General features: G+C 36.7%; 1 protein-coding gene across 2 annotated transcripts in view; it reads right to left on the reverse strand.

Annotated features, from left to right (window-relative positions):
• Window positions 1-753: 753 nt before the first annotated feature.
• Window positions 754-21,601, reverse strand: part of LOC141431046 (aldo-keto reductase AKR2E4-like) — a 28,656-nt gene continuing 7,808 nt past the window's right edge. The window contains exons 1-7 of one of the 2 annotated variants that reach the window (XM_074092016.1): window positions 7,494-7,583; window positions 6,495-6,590; window positions 6,050-6,217; window positions 4,008-4,124; window positions 3,174-3,341; window positions 1,726-1,926; window positions 754-1,100 (exon numbers count right to left, since the gene is read on the reverse strand). In XM_074092016.1, the coding sequence (XP_073948117.1) occupies window positions 915-1,100; window positions 1,726-1,926; window positions 3,174-3,341; window positions 4,008-4,124; window positions 6,050-6,217; window positions 6,495-6,587 (933 nt within the window). In that variant the 5' untranslated portion in view covers window positions 6,588-6,590; window positions 7,494-7,583 and the 3' untranslated portion in view covers window positions 754-914. Of the gene's footprint in view, window positions 1,101-1,725; window positions 1,927-3,173; window positions 3,342-4,007; window positions 4,125-6,049; window positions 6,218-6,494; window positions 6,591-7,493; window positions 7,584-21,601 lie in introns of those variants that run through there. The other variant, XM_074092015.1, reaches the window with a different exon arrangement.

Below are 21,601 nucleotides of genomic sequence, written 5' to 3' on the forward strand. Positions count from 1 at the left end.
CTAAACTGGTTTAGGTAAAATTCGGTGTACAATAGTTTGAGTCCCGGGAAATGACATAGGATAGTTTTTATCCCGGAAAATTGCATAGTTCCCGCGGGGTAAGGATAACCGAATTCTACGCGGAATACGCGGATGGAGTCGCGGGTAGCAATGCAATACCAGTGCGTTATCACTCCACACATAGGTACGTAGAGCACTACACCACTGTATATTCTCTTCTCTATCATACAAACACGTAGAGATTCTAATGAGGGATTCTATGACGGGTTAGCTGGCGCTAATATTGTAACTTTGACATTTGTGTCACGTTTATGATTGGTTAATAAAAAGCTAAATGAACCAATAGGAAGCAAGACTACAACGTCATTTTAAAAATATATTTACTACATTTGATTTTATTCCAATAAAACTTGTATGCTTTCCCGCCTTTTTTTCATTTAAAAAAACTGCACCGAAAACACCACAAGCTTCAGACCCAATAAAAAAAAAGTCCGTAGCTCCAACAAAGTTGGCTGTATATGGCTTGTGCCAACATTTCCATGGCCGTTTTAACTTTTTTTTAAGTTTGAGACTCGACAATAATGGAATTTGTATGCGACATTACCTATTGTTTTTCGCTAACCATAAACTATGCACTTCGCCTTCTGATATGTAAAGATTAGATAAGTTTAGTCAACTTTTACGGACATTTTTGAGAAAATAAACTAAATCAGCCAATAGTAATACCGTAAGGATTAAGAATAAAGCATAATATATTAAAATAACTGTTTATTTTGTGCTTAAATTTATTATAAAGTGAGAAATAAAGTTAATGAACTTTAAAACTTTTGTATCTTACATCAAACAACTGCCTTTAAGCACCTAGCTTTTAACCCATTTAGGAACAAGCGTTTAAAGGGTCACTTCATTCAGATTTATTTCTCAAAAGGATAGTTGGGATAATCCTTCCATCTGATAGGTTCAATGACTCTTATATTCTTGTTGAATTGGCCAATTGTAGCTATCTCCTCCTTCGTCAGGCTGAAGTCAAATAAGTCTATATTTTCGGCTATGCGCTGCTCATTTGCCGATTTTGGGATGATGATTAGGCCTCGGTCGATCTGAAAATATCACAGTCATGTTAAAATTCATCATCAGGTATCATGGCTATATCATTTTTTGCGTTGAGTTTAACCAGCCCGCTATTTTTTTACCTAAAGCTGACCTCGATTGACTCCTATTCACCTGAAGTAAAGTGCAGATGTGGCCAAAGGTGTATGTATCACTGGTTCAGTAACAGTCTATTCTTTCTAGCCTTGATGAACCCTAGATTGTATTTATCCGGAAATACAGAAGATGGGAACGAATTCCATTCCTTAGCAGTTCGTATTATGAAAGGTGAAGCAAACCGCTTCTTTCGGACCAATGGACTAACTAAATAAGGGTGCCCCTGCCTGGAAGTCTGTTTAGTGTCCTCTCAAACACCAAGTCCTGGGGCGCTCACCTCCAAACCTGGATTTGTCAATAGACCGTATAGGCCGCGGCCTAGGGGCGGCAGATTTCAGAGGAATTAATGCGTTTATTTAACTTGAGTGCCTTCCTTTACTACAAATGGAAAATTATTATTTTAAAAAGGTAGGTTTTAGAAGGGTATGAGGTATGGTATGGTAGGTAAGGTATGGGGCGGCGGAAATAAAGTGGCCTACACTCATAAAAAAAAATCCGGCACTGCTCAGCTCTACTCACCAGGTATCGCAAAACGATTTGTCCCGTGCTCTTTCCATACTTCTTCCCCATGGCAACGAGAGAAGGGTCGTCGATGCGTGGTGGTGGTGAGGTATTAACTTTTCGGGTCACAAGGAACCCGAACGGACTATATGCCATCACAGCAATACCGAGCTCTTGGCAATGGGACACCAGAGGTTCTTGCGTTAGAGACGGATTCACCTGAAATTTATAACGTTAAAACAATGAAACGAGGCCATTTTGTGATAAAAGTACTTATCAACATCGAAAAACTTAAAAAAATGTGCAGTTGTAGGTTTGAATAAATTATAAACAATGTACGCCCTCCATTTTAAGGTTAGGTAATTTGTCGAGGTTTGATGAAATGTCGTGAAATGATTTATTGAAAAGATACCACCAGTAGCGCTTTGGTCTGGAGAGAACTGTTTAAATGGTTTCTTTTGACATTGACTCGATTCAAAATAAATGTTTTCTAAAAGACACATCTTTGAATGAAGAGTAGTTACCCTTCTGTGGTTTGATAGATACAAGTTTTCTGATAAGTAGGTACTATCAGCCAAATAAGTGGTCTATCAATTTTTAAACAAGTTCCTATCAAACGAATATGTCGGTAAAGTCGAACTTTCAAGTTGACAGACACGTGTATTGGCATTATTGTTTTATGACATGCAAACGATTATCAACTTTAGGGTGGTAGAACCACATATTTGGCTGATGGTACCTAGTTGATACCATATCCGATAGTTTGTGTAGTAAAGTCACCTGTATTTCGAGATATTTATGACCGAAGCAATGAAAGGCATTTCGAATATAATAAAATATGGCTTTTACCAAAAATTTGACTGCATGGTCCCTAACGTTTTATTTCAGCATTATTGGCTGCAACACAAAAATTCAAAATTCAAAATTCAAATGATTTATTCAGTAAATAGGCCGCAATGGGCACTTTTACACGTCATTTTTTTAAACTACCAGCGCTTTCGGAAAGACCATCATTGCCAAGAAGAATGCGCCGCAAGAAACTTGGCAGAAAGTCATTTTTTCATCAAAATATAATTACAAATAAAATACTTAAAAACTATATTATACAATTAAAGAAAAAAAAATACAAAAAAATAATAATACAGGAAATACAGGGATGTATGTATGCACACGCAACGTATTAAATTTTAAAGTTTTAAAGAACCCGGTACACTCGGTCCTACACGGTTCTTTAGTACTGTAGTGACTCCTAGGGCCATCTAGTGAGCAACAATAGAAACTCCACCATGTTCTACATCGCGCTATCGCAGTTTCTCAACTCGGACGCATATATACAACTTACGACGCTCTTTCTTCGGACCTCGGTCCCCAGGCATAACTCTGCCTGGACAGAGATCTCCATTGGAGCCTCTCCCCTCAGTAAAACAACTCAATATATAGTTAACTATAATACATCATTTATTTACCTCTATTTGATTTACTGCTGGTTTTATTTGACTGTTGGAAATTAGTCTATCTATCTGCGCACTGTTGAAGTTAGACACTCCAATGGACTTGGCAAGACCTTGCTTTTTGGCCTCTTCCATGCCTCTCCATGTTTCTACGTAGTCTATATCTGAAGCGGAGCCATCAGCCTGAAAAAACATTAATAATTTTGTCATGAGAATCCTAGAAGCAAGCAGAGGCCTTATTGATTAACGCACTTGAAATCACGGGTTGTTCTCAGGTTAACCAGGTCGCAAAATCACTACATAGGTTGATTGACCTCATCGCATAATGACTAGGTCGCAAAATTTCCAGATCTTTATTTGACCAGATCTTTATTTGAGCACATCGACAATCATTTTCACCACTTCGCACTGTCAAACGGTATATAATGAGGTTAGAAAGAGACAATGGATGCGACCACTAGCGCTACGCGTTAGACTAGGGTTACTCAAAGTGGGGTACGCGAACCCCTAGGGGTTCGCTATTCGACGGTAGGGGGTTCGCGACAAGGTTTACGTGACTCCAAAAACCACCAGGCTGCAAGACTAGCAAGATGATTAAGATGGGTTTTTGGAGTCATTTTGTATTTTTTATTTTGAGTTTCTCCAACAATCATTTTATTACTTTCTTTTCTATCGTCTAGAAAACTATCAGGGGTACGTGGAGCCATAAGTTTGAGAACCCCTGCGTTAGACAATACAACCTTAGAGTTTGTTGTCCTACATCTGTTTCTTGGTCTACTAATGTATATACCATGGGACCTGGCATAGGTACTTTGTTAACCCATGAATTCTAACTTGACTGGCACTCACCTTCAAAGCAATTGGGAAGTGTATGAGATAAAGGTCAACGTAGTCTAGGCCAAGTCGTCCCAGCGACTCCCTCAGAGCCGGCACAACCTCATCCTGGGCATGTTTATCGCTCCACAACTGAAACCAAACAGTTTACTTCACTACTAACAGCACTGCCGGCCATAAGTATTATCATAGTATATCCCACTATGTAGAGTAGATTTAACTTTCTTGGGAAAAGTCATATCGCCCAATAAGGTCTGTGACCAAGGTCGATTATGAAGGGAACATCAGATCGCATGATTTTTTGCCTTCGCCTTGGGCTCGTTTGAAAACTAATCTGAGGTCTGAGAACGTAGCTACTAATCAAAATCTTCTTAGCAATAAGAGCTAAAAAGGCAGGATTCGGCTCGGATCGGCTTGGCCACGCCTGCCGACGCGTCAACGTCTTTTTCGATCTTATTGCGTAGACGATTCCGCGTCAATAGATGTGGTGAGACCCTAAAGAAATGCTTTCTATACTTGGAAAGGTACACTGTTCCAGATTAATGAGCTAGTTTTCATCTCGGGAAAAGTTGCGTGAAGCATCTGGATAAAAGGATTAAAACAACAAAGCAAGGCCTTCGAAGGGTCCCGTAATGGCTACATTTTTGCGAATTGTTGAACACTATTAGCGCAAGTCGTAATACATTGCAGCGCTTGATTGACACTGCTTCAAACTCGTTTGCTTTAAAGCCTGGTAGTGTATAGTCACCTGAACGTTTTTTATTTAGTAGGTAAGTACTTGTTTGTATATAACTTGCAATGTACCTATGCTATTCCCATGCATAGCATATGCCAGCCACTTTCAGTGGTCATATTGGCTCTACTTATGTCAATCTTGTGACAAGACAATAGGTACAATAATCTGGTAGACGGAACTCCTCAATAGTTAATTAATGGCAATGACTTGAAATTTAGTACGGAAATACCTATAATTTAGATGACAATGCAAGAACAGTCAACAAAAACTACTGTCAGCAAAAAAAGCGTGTATTAATTTATTTTTCACCTCAGCACCTCAAACAGGCAGGTTTTGCTATGAGAAATCAGTGAGCAAAATCGCATTTCGCTCACTCCGTGAGACAAAGTAACTTTTTAATTATTTTTTTTTAAATGCTGACTACAGTGTTGGGTCTACTCACTGAATTCCAAATATTTGAACTTTACTTTGATCTGTCATTTCACTTCAACTCGAAAAAAGCAAGAGATAGGATCAAATTTGTCGATTACAAACTTAAATTAAATTTTTGGTATTAAAAATATATCGAAATATTTCCAAAATGTAAATTTTCCCGATCTTTTAATAAAGTATGCAACCTCGTTGCACGAAAGCCGCTTCTCTTGTTTTTTTTTATAAAAGAATTCCGTATACGCCTCTACAGTATAATATTATGTGTTAAATTGAATGATTTTTTAACAAATCTGTTTATGTTTATGTAATAGAAATCTTAATAAAAATCATATTTAAAGGTTTAATTGTTCAACCTTTTCAATTACCCCGAGATGAGGCTTTTTGCAGTATTAAAAAATAAGTGACATTAGTACAAGAAGTTAAGATTGCATGTTATGAGTATGCGATTTGTATTGTAGCTACTGGACTCTTTTTATGGTTTTAAATGTAATTATTATATTTGATAATAATCGGATTCTATTTAAAAAAAAATGTGTTTGTTTTGTAAACAGGTAGGTATATTGGGTTATTCTTATGTTACATTTAAATTATGTTCTCGCTGCTGAGGTGAAAAATTGTATGTGTCACACGAGACCAAAGTTTTTTTGCATCTCGTGTATTTCAATCCCTTGCTGATCTCAGGATTCTAACCTAAGAATCACTCGCTAACGCTCGTGATTCAATTATAGAATCCTTCGCTTACTCGGGATTCAAAATCAACACTCGCAACAAAAAACAACTTTGCTCTCTTGTTGCACAAATAACTATTTTTAACATAAACTTCTATTTCTAACGGTTTTTAATCTAGACGGCTTTAGGAATAGGGGCCTAAAACCAGAAAAAGACAAACCTTGGTGGTGACGAAAAGGTCTTCCCTCTTCACCAAACCCTCGGCAATGGCGTCTGCGATGCCTTGGCCCACTTGGGGCTCATCTTGGTAGATAGCCGCTGTGTCAATGTGACGGTACCCAGCTTTTATAGCTTGGTATACAGCGTGGCGGACCTCGTCTATTGCTGCCTGTGGAAATTGTGTTATAAGTAGATAAATAAAGGAAGCTAATTTTGAATGAGTCCCAACTGTCGAAGTTTAAGTTAGGTAACAGAGCTCTAAAAACTAGATTTGTTTTATTCTTTTTAGTTTTTATTCAAAGTGTTTTCAAGGTAGTCGGGTTTTTATACTATGTATTTTGAATTACCTGTGCTTCATTTTCGGTGCGTTAACAACATATCTACCTCCTTAAAATTACACAATATTATTATCATTGCAAGATATATGAATGTTTTATACAACTTACCCCTGCTGCAGTACCTCTGCCGGTACCGAGGGCTACAACAGGTATCTTGTTTCCATCATTAAGTTCCAGCACTGGCGCTTGCGCCGCCATCATCGACTGAAACAAAGAATAATCTAATAATACCAACAGTTTTAATTATAACATTTATAACCAAAAACCTCAGACACCCCGACATCCTTTTTTATTTTGAGTAAGTTTTTTTTTTTTTCATTTTCCTAGTTTAGTTTTATTTAATTTATTGATACTTAATTTCTAGACACTACTAATATGTATTTTTAGGTTGCGATTCGCCGTTTTTAGAAGAAAATCACTCACAAGAAAACAGCACACAAAAATCCGCAATATCAAAATCAAAATCGTAGCAAATTAAAATCCGAGATTCAGGCAAAAATATTAAGTGCGAAAAGAAGTTTTTTAGTAACCACAAATCACAAAATTAATTAACCACACACGAATTGACGATAGGATTGGGATTAAAATGTGGAAATAAACAAATGACAACTTGTTTTTCAATTTCAAATTTCAATTTGTCTTTGCGGCCAGTATTTTTTTTATAAAAAGTTGGATGACGCATTGCTAAATTTGCAGCCAAAATGTCATAGTTTCAAAATTGCAGACCAAGGGGTTGTTTCACCATCCATTGATTAATTTTATTCGATGGATAAATGTGATGCTCTCTCCGTCTATTTGAGCAAAACAAACAGAGACAGCATCACATTTGTCCGTCAAATAAATTTAATCAATGGATGGTAAGACAGGGGGTTTTAAAACTTATTTTTAATTATAACGTGCAATGTAGTAGGTATGTTGTATGTAACAAAATAGTAACCCAATGTGTCCGTCTATGAAAGGTATATTACCCTAATCCAAGATGTAGTGACAAAAAAATGAAAAAACAATTTAACATCACACAAAACGAGCTAAATCGTCAGCCGGACTGACTGAGAGGACTAATAACGATGTTGACGATAAGTTAGATGAGTTAATTAAAGCACCTACCTGATTGGCTTTTGTAACACAAAATATAACGTAGTTACAATGGTGAGACACGCGTGCCGCTTACAAAGTAAAGGCGTTGACTACTTTCACTTCCTGTGTGCACTAACAATCACAACGTTGCAAGATAAGATATTAACTTTTGGATTATTTATTAGCTTTTGGATTCGAACCGAGTAAGTCGGTGTGAGTTGCTCTCGTCGGTCGGTCTAAGTCTGTCGTATTTTCGTTTCTACGGAACCCTCAACCAAGGTGTTCGCGAACTATTTTCAAAGTATCTAAAGTAGCATCATTGGAGTTAAAGAACGATTGAGATTGCGTTCGTGCTGTGTGTGGAGTGAGCTTGTGGAGTTTAGCGGCGAGAGAAGGATCTACACTGGGCCCAGCTCTGGATTTAACTCTAAGTGCCTGCTCGGACCTCTGCTGCTTCAGGAGAACAGGTGAGCGCGACCGCAATCGAATGTTTCATGTAAACTGTGCCTTAATTAATCCTGAATTGGAAACACACGTTAGAAATCATCATTGTTGGAAATCAGTCCATTCATAGTTTCGTTTTTCGTCATATCTCTCGGGCATCGTGCCACATTTTATTAAAATGTCTGCTGCAGGGCAGGATCTTAGGGCGTCGGTAACGGGCACCGTTGGCTCGAAGTCTTCAGCTCCTCCGGAATCACTGTTAACTCTTACCTCTGGTGTCGTACTTAGCCTTCAGATCAGCGCAGGGGTGCAGGGAGGCTTCAGCAGCAGCACTGAGCTTACGTTGAATTTAAAACTACGGTTTGAAGGAAAGCTTGTAAAGTTTGGGCAGCGTAGCGGCTGCTTACAATTCAAATTCTTAAAATAATATTAAAAAATAGAGAATGAAAAAATGGCTCCAAAAAATTTGGCACGATGCCCGAGAGATATGACGAAAAACGAAACTATGAATGGACTGATTTCCAACAATGATGATTTCTAACGTGTGTTTCCCAATTCAGGATTTAATTAAGGCACAGTTTACATGAAACATTCGATTGCGGTCGCGCTCACCTGTTCTCTGAAGCAGCAGAGGTCCGAGCAGGCACTTAGAGTTAAATCCAGAGCTGGGCCCAGTGTAGATCCTTCTCTCGCCGCTAAACTCCACAAGCTCACTCCACACACAGCACGAACGCAATCTCAATCGTTCTTTAACTCCAATGATGCTACTTTAGATACTTTGAAAATAGTTCGCGAACACCTTGGTTGAGGGTTCCGTAGAAACGAAAATACGACAGACTTAGACCGACCGACGAGAGCAACTCACACCGACTTACTCGGTTCGAATCCAAAAGCTAACTGTCAAAATCAAAAGCCAATTCAAATGTCAGATGACAGTCAATTGGACAGCCATGTTATTTTGTTATGACGATTAAAGTTTCTATCTATCTATCTATCTATCTATCTATTAATAATATCTGAATTTCTTGGTGCTACTCGTAACTATCTTCAAGAGTAAAATTTACTCTCAACAATGATTTTTGATGATGATTCGCGCACTGAGGTTCTGATACTTGGAATATTTTTACAAAACAAAGTAATTTATTCGTCTTCTTCTTTTCGCCTTATTTTAATTCATGTACCTACCTAAAGCCGTGCGACCACCTAAGCTAACTTGAGTCAAGCTGTATCAACAATACATTCATTCTGGCGTCAGCTCAGTCATACAAGTAATAAGCAGTTGTTTGACTTCTTACTAGCGCCCGAATCGACGCACACACACAGCCAAGCGTCATTTACACGGCCGCTAACCGATCTTCGCAAGACAAAACTACGCAGTGCCACGCCGCGCGCCGCGCAGTCCAGTCGCTGGTCGACTGCTGTGCCGTGCTGCCCGCTCTATTCACCCCCGTTTCTATTCCGTAACGTGGCTATAGCGCTCGGTACTAATTTTTCATAACAAAGAGTTTTTTTTTATGTGATAAAATTCAACAATAAGTCGTTTCGAATTTGCCGCAATACACGCATTTCTTTTCTATTACCAACTTATAATTTAATTAATAAATAGATAATCATAAAATGAGGGCTATCGTTTTTTGTCTCACTAGATGGCGCACTGTTGCGTGAGGTTTTTAAGTATGGCTTTCAAAGTCTGTTATTATGGGCGTGAAAACAAAGTTTAGATTAAAATCATATTTAATACACCTTAAAACCGTACCATAAAAATATCGAGCATGCCACAGTGTTGCATAGTCCCCGTTTTGTTCGGAAAAAAGGGAGGACAAAGGTTTCCGAAAGACAAAACTGTCTCAAAACACAGACATTCATTGCCCCGGAACGCATATTTGCCATAATTAATTTCAGATATTGCAAAATATTCACAAAACTATTCTAATTATAAATAAACCCGCGTATCTCACCCAAAAAACCATGAGATTTGACATTTCGGAGACCTCACGCTACACAAGCGCCTCTAGTGGCGAATTCATACGCGATAGCCCTCATTAACATAATGTTTTATTTCTACACGCATACAATAAAAATCTACACACTTCTGTTTTACTTTTTGTGGACGCCCAGCCGTAGGTACAAATTTCAAGAATACTGCTGAGTCAATCTAATGCCTATTACTTGTACTGTGCTGATTTTCTATGATTAAAATGTATCTACTGACGAATATTATTGAATACTCGTATACCTACTTAATTTTCATCAGTCCGTTAGTCCGTGAAGGTTACTAGATATCGAAAATACAAACTGAGACATGGATGCACAGACAGAAGATTAAGGGGCTGTTTCACCATCCATTGATTAGTGTTAACTGGCGGTTAGGTGCGATGCGATTTGTTTTGTTCGAATAGACGGAGACGGCATCACATTTAACCGTCGGTTAACGCTAATCAATGGATGGGGAAACAGCCCCTTAATTGTTAATAGTTGTGTTGAAACCAGTTTTACCAGAAAAAATGCATCCTCAATTAGATAATTTATTCACCACATAATGTTAGGTAAAGACTATGTTATTCTTGTCATGAGTAGATCCATAAAAATAAAGGATGCAGGAAGATTTTTTATTCGTTTGGCCTCACTTTAATTACTTTGTTTTGAGAACCTAAAATCAAGAAACTAACGTTTTTCAGAGTTCCGTGCTTTAAAAGGAACCTTTATCGGATCAGTTCGTTGTCTGTCGGTCCGTAAAGATCCTCTTTACAATTATCAAGTTAAAGTTTACCTCTCTATTATCGTATCTCTCCATTATTTTTTCATTGTAATGCGCGGCGATTGTAAAACAATTATTATACGAGTATTAGTCAAATACTTATGCATATATTTAGAGGGCCAGATTTTTTGCCACTCAGTATATAACATGTCAAAGAATTCATACCTACAGTCACGAGCACCAATATCTGACACAAAAAGCGTGCATAAATATCTGATACGACTCTATTTCTAGGGCCTGCCGGTCGTATCGGATATTTTTGCATGCTCTGCTGTGGCAGATTATGTAGTGTTTCGTCGAATGATTGTTTCATATAATATTAATAAAAACAATTGATTTTTCAGAAAAACATATTAAGTTAACTGACCAAGTTATTCTAAGCAGCAGAACGAAAAAAATATTTTCAGTTACAACCGGAGAAAAAATAATATACCAAATGATCGTTCGACCAATGCTGCTTCATTAGGACAGAAAATATTCAACGACGGTAGGGCACCGCTATTGGAACGTAACTTAGACGAATGCATATTTCTGTCTTTGACTGTACCACAGGCCACAGATGATGTAATACTGAATGTAGGTATAATACATCTACCCACAAATAAAATACTACGATCAACAATGACAGGCAAAATCGCCATGATTTCTTACGCTATATCTATTGTTTGATAGAGATTGAACCTCATTGAACTATTGTGTAACGTAAACCAGATACTTAGAAAACTGGCCAAGTACCTAAGTATCGGGTCACCTTACATTTTGTCGCTATTGCTATTGCTTACTTTCCAGCCTCTACAACAATCCATACTATCCATACCAATATTATATATATGAAAGTGTGTGTGTGTTTGTGTGTTAGTATCGACGTGATTTTTGACATAGAGATAGTTTATGGGCCAGAGAGTGACATAGTCTACTTTTTCACTTCTCATGCTCTTTAAATGTTACTTTAGTCTCTGCATATCGGGACTAAAGCTCCTTTTGATTCTATAGGGATTTAAGTTTTTTTTTATTTACGTTGGAAACCTCTAAACAGCCAACACAGTGTTTGTGAATGGAGGATTTTTAGGGCGTGGAAATAACTAACTAACTTCAAAACTACAAGTTAACTAACCTAATAACTTAACTTAATAACTTCAAAATGACAACTGTGCAAAAATATTAAAAAAACACGATTCAATTTCGTGAAACACAATTAATGATTACGAATAAGAATCTATTCAATTATATTAAGGATTGATTCATTTTATTATGCATAGTCCAATTAGTTTTCAATTTTTAAACTATTTACCTACTAAATATGCAAGCATTTAAAACGTCACTTCATAAATAATAAAAGAAAAGAAAAAATCGCGCAACAATTTTTTTTTCTATTTGAATTTTGAACAGATGGCCTGTCCATTAGTCGAGCGTACGTTTTTAAAAAGTAATATTGTAATTTTGAACAGAACATTGTTTTTTTTCCTCACATTCAAAGTGAAAAGTAGTGTGTTTAACGAAAGACTAAACAACCATAATGCCACTCGAACTATAGCCACCCTCGCTCTGCTCAGGTGGCTAAACCTCTCGTATCATTATGGCTTGTTTTAGTCCCTTGTTGAACAATCTACTATTTATCCCGGAAAATGCACTGTTCCCGAGACTTTTTCCGATAAAATACGATGGAAAATCCGATAAAATGGATGGAAAACCCTAAGAGCCCTTTCCCACAGCAACGTCCCGTTTTTGCAGATTCGGTTTTTTGCAGGAGGATCACCCGGATCACGTTTAGTAGTGTATACTGTGGTAACATTCACTTGAGCATTCGGTTTTTTATATACAAACCGGACGACTGGGTCCAGTAAAAAGCGGCATCCAGTTTAGTTACGCACATAAATAGTTTAATGGAAGTGTTCCTACTAGCATGCATACGTTTTTAGGGTTCCGGAGCCAAAATGGCAAAAATAGAACCCTTATAGTTTCGCCATGTCTTATCTGTCTGTCTGTCTGTCTATCTGTCAGTCCGTCCGCGGCTTTGCTCAGGGACTATCAATGCTAGAAAACTGTAATTTTGCACGAATATGTATGTAAACTATGCCGACAAAATGGTACAATAAAAATGACAAAAAAAATGCTTTTAGTGTACCTCCCATATGATAGACGTAAAGTAGGATGTTTTTTTTTCTCGTCTATAATGTAGAGTATCGTTGGATAGGTCTTTTAAAATATTACAGGGTGCTAAAACGATTTTTCGATTCAGTGATTTGTTTGCAAAATATTCAACTTTAAAGTGCAAATTTTCATTAAAATCCAGCGTCCCCCCCCCTCTAAAATCTAAACCGGTGGGTGGAAAAATTTAAAAAATCCAGAATGGTAGTAAGTATATCAAACTTTCAAGGAAAACTATATCGGCTAAGTTTGCTTGAGAATTATTAGTAGTTTAAGAGTAAATAGCAGCCTAAGGTATAAAATATACCTAAACTTGGAAGATTCCGTATAAAATACGAAATCCTTAGAAAAATATTACTTAATTTTTTCATAATGGCTACGGAACCCTATTTTGGGCGTGTCCGACACGCTCTTGACCGGTTTTGTTTTCTTCTCCGACTGCCAATGCTATCCCGTAAAAAACAGGATGCAAACTTCTGTGTGTGAACACAACAGGTATGATTTTTGCGGTACAGTAAAAACCCGATCCGACAAAACTGGACGTCTGTGGAAAAGGGCTGCAATACATTTGTGGCTTGTGGCAGGCTGCCATAAGGACCCTTTTGCTACGGATTGTCACATTTATAGTTTTCCTTTTAAATTCGTTTCAAATACTAAAACAAATATAAATACTAAAAGCCGTGGTGGCCTAGTGGTTTGACCTATCGCCTCTCAAACAGAGGGTCGTGGGTTCAAACCCCGGCTCGCACCTCTGAGTTTTTCCAAATTCATGTGCGGAATTACATTTTGAAATTTACCACGAGCTTTGCGGTGAAGGAAAACATCGTGAGGAAACCTGCACAAACCTGCGAAGCAATTCAATGGTGCGTGTGAAGTTCCCAATCCGCACTGGGCCCGCGTGGGAACTATAGCCCAAGCCCTCTTGTTCTGAGAGGAGGCCTGTGCCCAGCAGTGGGACGTATATAGGCTGGGATGATGACTAAAACAAATCGCTGTACCCTAAATAACATTCAAGTAATAAAAATGTACTATCAAGCTGCAGTTTTGTTGCAATTCACAAATTAAGGTAAGTACACTATTTTCATATAATGAAATTTAAAAAATAGGCCCCAAGGGTTTTTTCCGTGAAGTTTTATCATTTAGGTATCTCTTACGAACCGGTTTGCATGTGCGAAAGAGACAAAAGGGTCAACGGCCGCAATTATCATAACGTAAGTAAACAAGGGCACGGAACCTAGTTGACGATTACTATGATACTTATTTTATCTGGGTAGATACAGTTGAGTTCATAAACTTGTAAGCAAAAATTTAATCAAAAATATGTGAACACGCTTCTAGGCAGTTCATTATAGAGTCGTGTTCAGATATTTTTGATCAAATTTTAGCTCACAAGTTTATGAACTCGACTGTACCTACGTAAAATTTTGCACTTTATGTACAGTTAGACCTAAGGGGACGTAAAGAAAACTCACTTTTTTTAGTCCTCTTTGCTGAATAATAATATATGAATTAAACACATTTAAGTACGATTTTTAAAAAAGTGTCGTAAATTAGGAACTTTTTAAACTATTTTCACAATACAAGTAATAGCTCATATTAAATATTGACCCGGATAACTCGCGTCTTAAATCGACACGCGCGTGTTGCAGCAGCCGCCGAGTCGCGTTGCTCCTAAGAGGAAGGGCTACGGATTAGCCCGAAACAATAATACAAATGTTTGCTCTCAGGTCTTGGATGTTTATATATTTAAGTATCTATTTATCGATATAAGTATGTTTATCAGTTGCATACTTAGTATCCATAGTACAAGCTTTGCTTAGTTTGGGACTAGTTTGTTAGGTCAATTGGTGTCAAGTGTCCCATGATATCTGTTTATATTTATTTATTTATATTTTATTTTAATTAACAAACAAGAATTACACAAAAATATTACATTAAATAAAAAGAAGAACTGAAATCACAATATTAAAAACAACAATTAAAAAAATACAAAAAAAATCTATAATAAAACAAAAATTAATCATTACCCGTCCGCATCGTACTTATTTATTTATTTAGGAACGTAAATCAAAAATAACAGTTGTATACTTAAGTAACAAAACGGACAAAATATATTCAACTTAACTTCAAAAGGATTAATATTTATTTTTTTATAGTGAGGCTTTTGCCCTACAGTGGGACACAATAATGAGCTAATAAAAAAAAGGATTTTATATGTTATTGATTAAAAACTCACATAACACCCGATCAAAAACAATGAGAGCGTTGACGACCACATTTTGCCAGTACCACAGCCTCAGTACTAGTTGTGTAACCGTTACCTGGCAAAACCCGTATTGAAACGGTCATTCGCGAATCGCGATCACTATTAGAAAATATACGAATGATGTATTGTGATAGATTCAAATAATGGCAGTGGTCGTCAAACGGTTCCGCACCATTCTCTATACACTATTAGTGTTTAAGTTCGATAGAATCTTAAATGTAGTTGTATCAAATGAAACTGTAATAATTATACTGAAATACTATATTGAAGATAGAAATATACAGAATAAGTGACTTAAATAACAATGTGTTACTATGACGTCGAAATTAGAAGATTAAAAGTAAAATATTGTCTTTGACATATTCCGGGGCCCAAATGTAAAAACCCCATTCACATTTAACTTAACTATAGCCAACTACACCTTTACTAAATTAAACATAATGTATATAAAACCGCATGAAGCTAGTGGGAACATACATAACAAACTAAAAAACCTTATTCTATTGGTAAAATAACAATTTTAGATACTGCACGAGAATGCAGTTTGCCATCGGAAGTCTGCACCTCAACTACCCTCACAATATCGTCATTGCCGCTATGGATTTTTACTATTCTACCCATGGGCCAGTGAAGAGGAGGGGTGTTAGAATTAACTAAGAGTACTAATAAACCTTCCTTGAGATTGGGCAATATTTTTTGCCATTTGGTACGTTGATTAAGCGATGAAAGATAGTCTCTAGACCACGCTTTCCAGAAATGTTGCCTAGTTTGCTCACAATATCTCCAAAGACGTAGTCTATTAGCTGGGATTTCAGTCAAATCAGATTGAGGAATTGAAGTCAAAGGACAGCCTATAAGAAAATGTCCTGGAGTTAGACACGAAAAGTTCGTAATATCTTGATTAGAAATTGAAAGCAATGGGCGTGAATTTAAAATACCTTCTATTTCAATCATTATGCTATTGAATTGCTCATAAGTCAAAATTTTTGCTGTCGTCATTCTTTTTAGATGAAATTTAGCTGATTTGACAGCTGCTTCCCAGAGGCCACCATGGTTGGGACTGTATGCTGGTATAAATGAAAATTTATTTGTCTTTGAATCATAAAGTTGTGGACGAGATTTTGAAAATCTTTGCTATTATGTAATTTATAAAGTTCTTTGAATTGATTATTAGCACCTTTAAACGTTGACGCATTATCGCAATAAATATGAGATGGTATTCCTCTACGAGATATGAATCTTTTGAATGCAGCTATAAATGATTCAGTAGACAAATCTGATACAACCTCTATATGGATAGCTTTAGTAATAAAGCAAACAAATATTGCAACATATCCTTAGTAACAACGCTATTCCGTTTAGAAGATTGCTTGATATCGAAAGGACCACAATAGTCAATGCCAGTCCTTTCAAATGGACGCGCAGGATTAACACGATCACTAGGCAAAGAACCCATAAGTTGTTTTGAGGTTTCAGCCTTATGCCTACAACAAACAACACATTTGTGTATCACAGTTTTGATCTCTCTGACAGCATTTATAATATAATATTTTTGCTGTAAGTTACTTAAGACCATTTTTAAACCAGCATGCATTAAAGCCAAATGTTCTTGTTTAATGACAAGTGTAGTTATATGGCAATGCTTTGGTAAAATAATTGGAAATTTCTTAGAAAAAGTTATATCAGCGTTGCTTAATCTGCCACCCACACGAAGGATACCAATGGAATCAATAAATGGATGAAGAGATTTTAAGCAAGATTTCAAAGTATTGTTTTTTTTAATTAATTTTAAGTCTTCTGAAAAATAATGGAACTGGATACCCTTTACTATAGCATTAAATGCTGTCTTAAACTCTTTTAAAGAAATTTCTCCCTTTTCAATTACATTTCCTTTGCTTCTATTTATAAAACGTAACATATAGGACATGACCCGTATAGTCTTAAAAAGACAGGAATAGTTTTCAAAAATGGAACAGATAGACTCATTATTCGTAGTTGTATGACACAAATTCTGAAGAGAAACATTGCAGACCGGCAAAGGTATTTCCACCTCAGACAAATAAAAATTATAGTCCGAACATTCGAATAAATAATCAGGTCCATGCTCCCATAGTGTGTTATTTACAATTTCGAGAGGATCGGCCCCCTTGAAATTATATCAGCAGGATTTAAAGTACTAGGTGTGAAGTGCCACTGCATGGTTTTTGTTAAAGTATTAATAGCTTGAACACGATTGCCTATATAAGCAGGGACCTTTACAGGTGATGTTGCCATCCAGGCAAGTACAATTTTTGAGTCGCAAAAAAGATGCACATTATGAATATCAATGATAGCTGACACGTGTGAAACCAGCTTAGCTAAAATAAGTGCGCCATTTAATTCCAACTTAGGAATTGTCAGTTTTGAATCAATTCCAGCCAGTCTAGACTTGGAACAAAGCAGGTGAACGTGATAACGACCTTCAACCTTAACTTTTATGTAAATACAGCAGCCGTAGCCTGTAACGGATGCATCACAATACCCAATAAGCTGAATGTCCTCAGCTTCCGCTAATTGAACATATCGTGGTATTCTTATCATTGGCATATTTATTAAATTTGTATAAAATTCTTTCCAGATTTCAGCTAATGTCTCAGGTAAAGGTAAATCCCAATCTAAATTTTGTTTCCAAATCTCCTGCAGTATAATCTTTGCTTTCATAGTGACAGGACCTGCGAAACCCATAGGATCAAATAATCTGCTAATAGAACTTAAGACATTCCGTTTTGTGGCAAGTTGATTAGGGGTGGTTATTCCGCGACCGCTCAACTGGAATACATCATCTCGTGCATCATATGATAATCCCAAAATCTTAACCAACAATTTATCCTGATCTAAATCCTTGCAGCTGAATCCTAGACTTTCCTGAGGGATATCTTTGAGCAATTGTGAACAATTTGAAACCCATTTATGAAGTTTAAATTTGCATGTTTCATGATGGAATTAAGCTCATTTTTTAGCTGAATAACTCCTTGAAGAGTATTACTACCTGCCTGAATATCATCAACATAAGAAGTGTTTATAATGGCTGCACTTGCTAGTGGGTATTCTTTTTCATATTTTTGTGCTAAGTCAATAAGACATCTGGTGGCGAGAAACGACGAACTAGTTAAACCATACGTCACGGTTTGTAATTGCAAGACCTTCATTATTCCATCTTCACGCCATAAAATATTTTGAAGACATCTATGATCAGGATGAATTCGAATCATTCTATACATGTGACGAATGTCGCATTGGATAGTGTACTTATAAGTACGAAATAAAAGCAATATCTCAAAAAGAGACCTTTGAACTACAGGGCCTTTGCACATTAGATCGTTGATACTATACCCATTTTTAGTTTTAGCGCTGCCATCAAAGACGGTCCTAAGCTTGTTCGTTAGCCTATCAGGACGTAATATTGCATGGTGTGGCAAGAAATATAAAGGTTGATCCTTTGGATTACAGGTTTTTGGATCAATTATTTTTGCGTGACCTAGCTCTAGGTACTCGTGAATGAATTTTTTGTACAAATCATGGTAAACTGGATCTTTGCTGAATCGTTTTTCTATACTATATAATCTTTGTAAGGAAATAGCGTACGAATTGGAAGGATTTATATCCTGTAAGTCTACTTTCAATGGGATCTTGACCTCGTATGTATTATTTTCTATTGAAACTGATTCTTTAAATACTTTTTCGCTGTATTCATGTTCTGTAAAAGATTCATGAAATAAATCGGGAACTTTTTCAGCTTCCCAAAATTTGGTTACGCATTGATCAAGATCAGGAGTAAGTGCTGTGTGCATTGTAACAGTGTTGACAGTTGTATAACCGGTAGACGAAATAATATATCCAAGTTGAGTATTTAGCAATATGGGATCCGTAGGTCCACCTTCTATTTTTCCATCCTGTATAATTTTGAAAAATACGTCACTGGCAAGGAGTAGCGATATTTCCCCTGGAATGTGGAAGTCATTATCAGCCAAAGAAATATTCTTTGGAATAATAAAGCTAGATAAATCTATTTGTTTTTGGGTAATTTGGATGTAATTGTGTCTATTATAGAACAAGTAGTTGTTAATTTAAAATCATTTTGAATCAGAGATTGTAGAGTCACATTAATTCCTTTTTTTGTACTATTTTTGCAATTATTGCCTAATGTGCCTATATTTTTAGGTAAGTCGAATTGCGGCAACCCTAATCGACTCGCCAAAGATTTAGTACAAAAAGACGTTTGACTTCCGCAGTCCAAGAGCGCCCGCACGACAATTTTTCTATTGTTTGCATCGGTTACTACTACTTTTGCGGTAGGTAGTAATATGCACTCACCTGTAGTTTGCATAGTGTGATGATTTTTTACCTGGCTTTCACGTTCACCTTCCTTTGGTCCAGGTGCTGTAGATCCAGTCAGGTCGGGCTTATTCCCCACGTGTATCATTGTATTATGAGCGCTGGAACCGCAAATGAAACACTTAAATTCGTACCTACACGGCAGCGCATGAGAGTTTAAACATACTTTACACATATTGTTATTAGTTATATACATATTCCTTTTTTCTGCGCTTAAAGCAATAAATTGAGGACATTTGTATAATTTATGCTCCTTTGAACACATTGAACATTCATTTTTACTGTAATCATTGTATGAAAAACTTACGTTTGTAGCGAATTTAACACCATTTTCAAACTTGTTATTCATTGGACTAGCTTCTAGAGCAGCAGCACGTTTCTCTAGAAAGCTTAACAATTCATCATTGGTTACGAAGGCTGTAGCAACCCGGTCAGAATGGAACAACCTTGCTGTAAATGAGTCTACTTTTCGTAACAGAATGCACGTCAGCAATGAGTTCCACTCATCAACAGGTTGTTTGTAATTTTTAAGCGATGTAATGTGCTGTCTTACACTGGCTACAAAATTTCTTAATTCCGAGGCGGTGCCTCGTTGTATTGCTGGCAAATCCAGTAAACTTGTGACATGACTATTGACTAATAATGGTGGGTTATTATATCTTTTTTGAAGTAAATCGATAGCGGATGCGTATGACTCACCAATTATTGGCAAACTATCAATAAGTTGCAACGGTTCTCCTTTTAAGAATTTTTTCAAGTAACACAGTCTTTGAATGTTACTTAACCCTAGATTGTTATGGACCACAGCGGTAAACATTTCGTAGAAAGGCTTGTAGCTAGAAATACATTTGCCATCGAAAACAGGTACATCCAGCAGCGGAAGATGTGCTTGATGAGTAACTGGAATGCTGACTCCGGGGTCTTGAGCAAGAGATTTTTTCTTTAACTCGATCAGGGCAATTAATTGAAGGTATCTCTCTTCAATTTCTCCTTCGTCGCAGTCGTTTTCGTCGCTTAGAAGCTGTAAGCTTACTGAAATTTCTTGGTATTTTGCGTACGTTTCCTTTAAATTGTGTTTACGTGCGCCTAGGTCTTCAATTGTGAATATTTTCAGTATTCAAATAATTCTCAAGACGTTATAGAAGCTTGCACTGGCCTCTAGCCGCGATCCATCTTTTACGCTCGGCTTCAGACATATTGATAACTGAATACGCAGTATTATATTCCACTTCAGATTGGGCACTATAATAGTCCGATTCAGAATCACTCACGGAAGTCGAGGATAGACTTATGATGAATTGTCACTATCGAATCCAAAAGAAAGTGAAAATGGCTGAGCCAACGGGGATTTTTTTAAATGTCACGAATGTACGGTTTCGGCACCATGTTTAAGTTCGATAGAATCTTAAATGTAGTTGTATCAAATGAAACTGTAATAATTATACTGAAATACTATATTGAAGATAGAAATATACAGAATAAGTGACTTAAATAACAATGTGTTACTATGACGTCGAAATTAGAAGATTAAAAGTAAAATATTGTCTTTGACAATTAGAAATTAGCTAAAACGGCCAAAAGTCAGGCTTGCTAGGTTATATGGAGCCCCCCTTAAATATATATTTTATTTTAATTATTTATTTTTAAAGTAAATAATACAACTAAATATTCCATGAATATGTCAAGCGTCTACTTGTTCCCGTTATTAATTCGAGCAAAAAAAACGGTAAAAAATTAACATTTGTGGTATGGGAGCCCCCCTTAAATATTTATTTTATTCTGTTTTTAGTAGGTACATTTGCTGTTATAGCGGCAACAAAAATACAACATCTGTGAAAATTTCAACTGTCTAGCTATCACGCTTCATGAGATACAGCCTGGTGACAGACAGACAGACTGACAGTGGAGTGGATAATAGGGTCCTGTTTTTACCCTTTGGGTACGGAACCCTAAAAAAAGTACATAAAAAAAGTTAACTGAATATCTAACTGTATTATGGGTGAAGACCAAAACGTTGAGAAGCGTTAAAGCTGCGTTAGCACGTAGTTTTAATTTCCATTAACTTTTTCCATTGTGATAAGAAAATTAATCATACATTTGTATGGATATTTTTCGTGTCACAATGGAAAAAGTTAATGGAATTATAAC

The sequence above is a fragment of the Choristoneura fumiferana genome, chromosome 9, assembly GCF_025370935.1.
Source record: "Choristoneura fumiferana chromosome 9, NRCan_CFum_1, whole genome shotgun sequence".
Classification (NCBI taxonomy): domain Eukaryota; kingdom Metazoa; phylum Arthropoda; class Insecta; order Lepidoptera; family Tortricidae; genus Choristoneura; species Choristoneura fumiferana.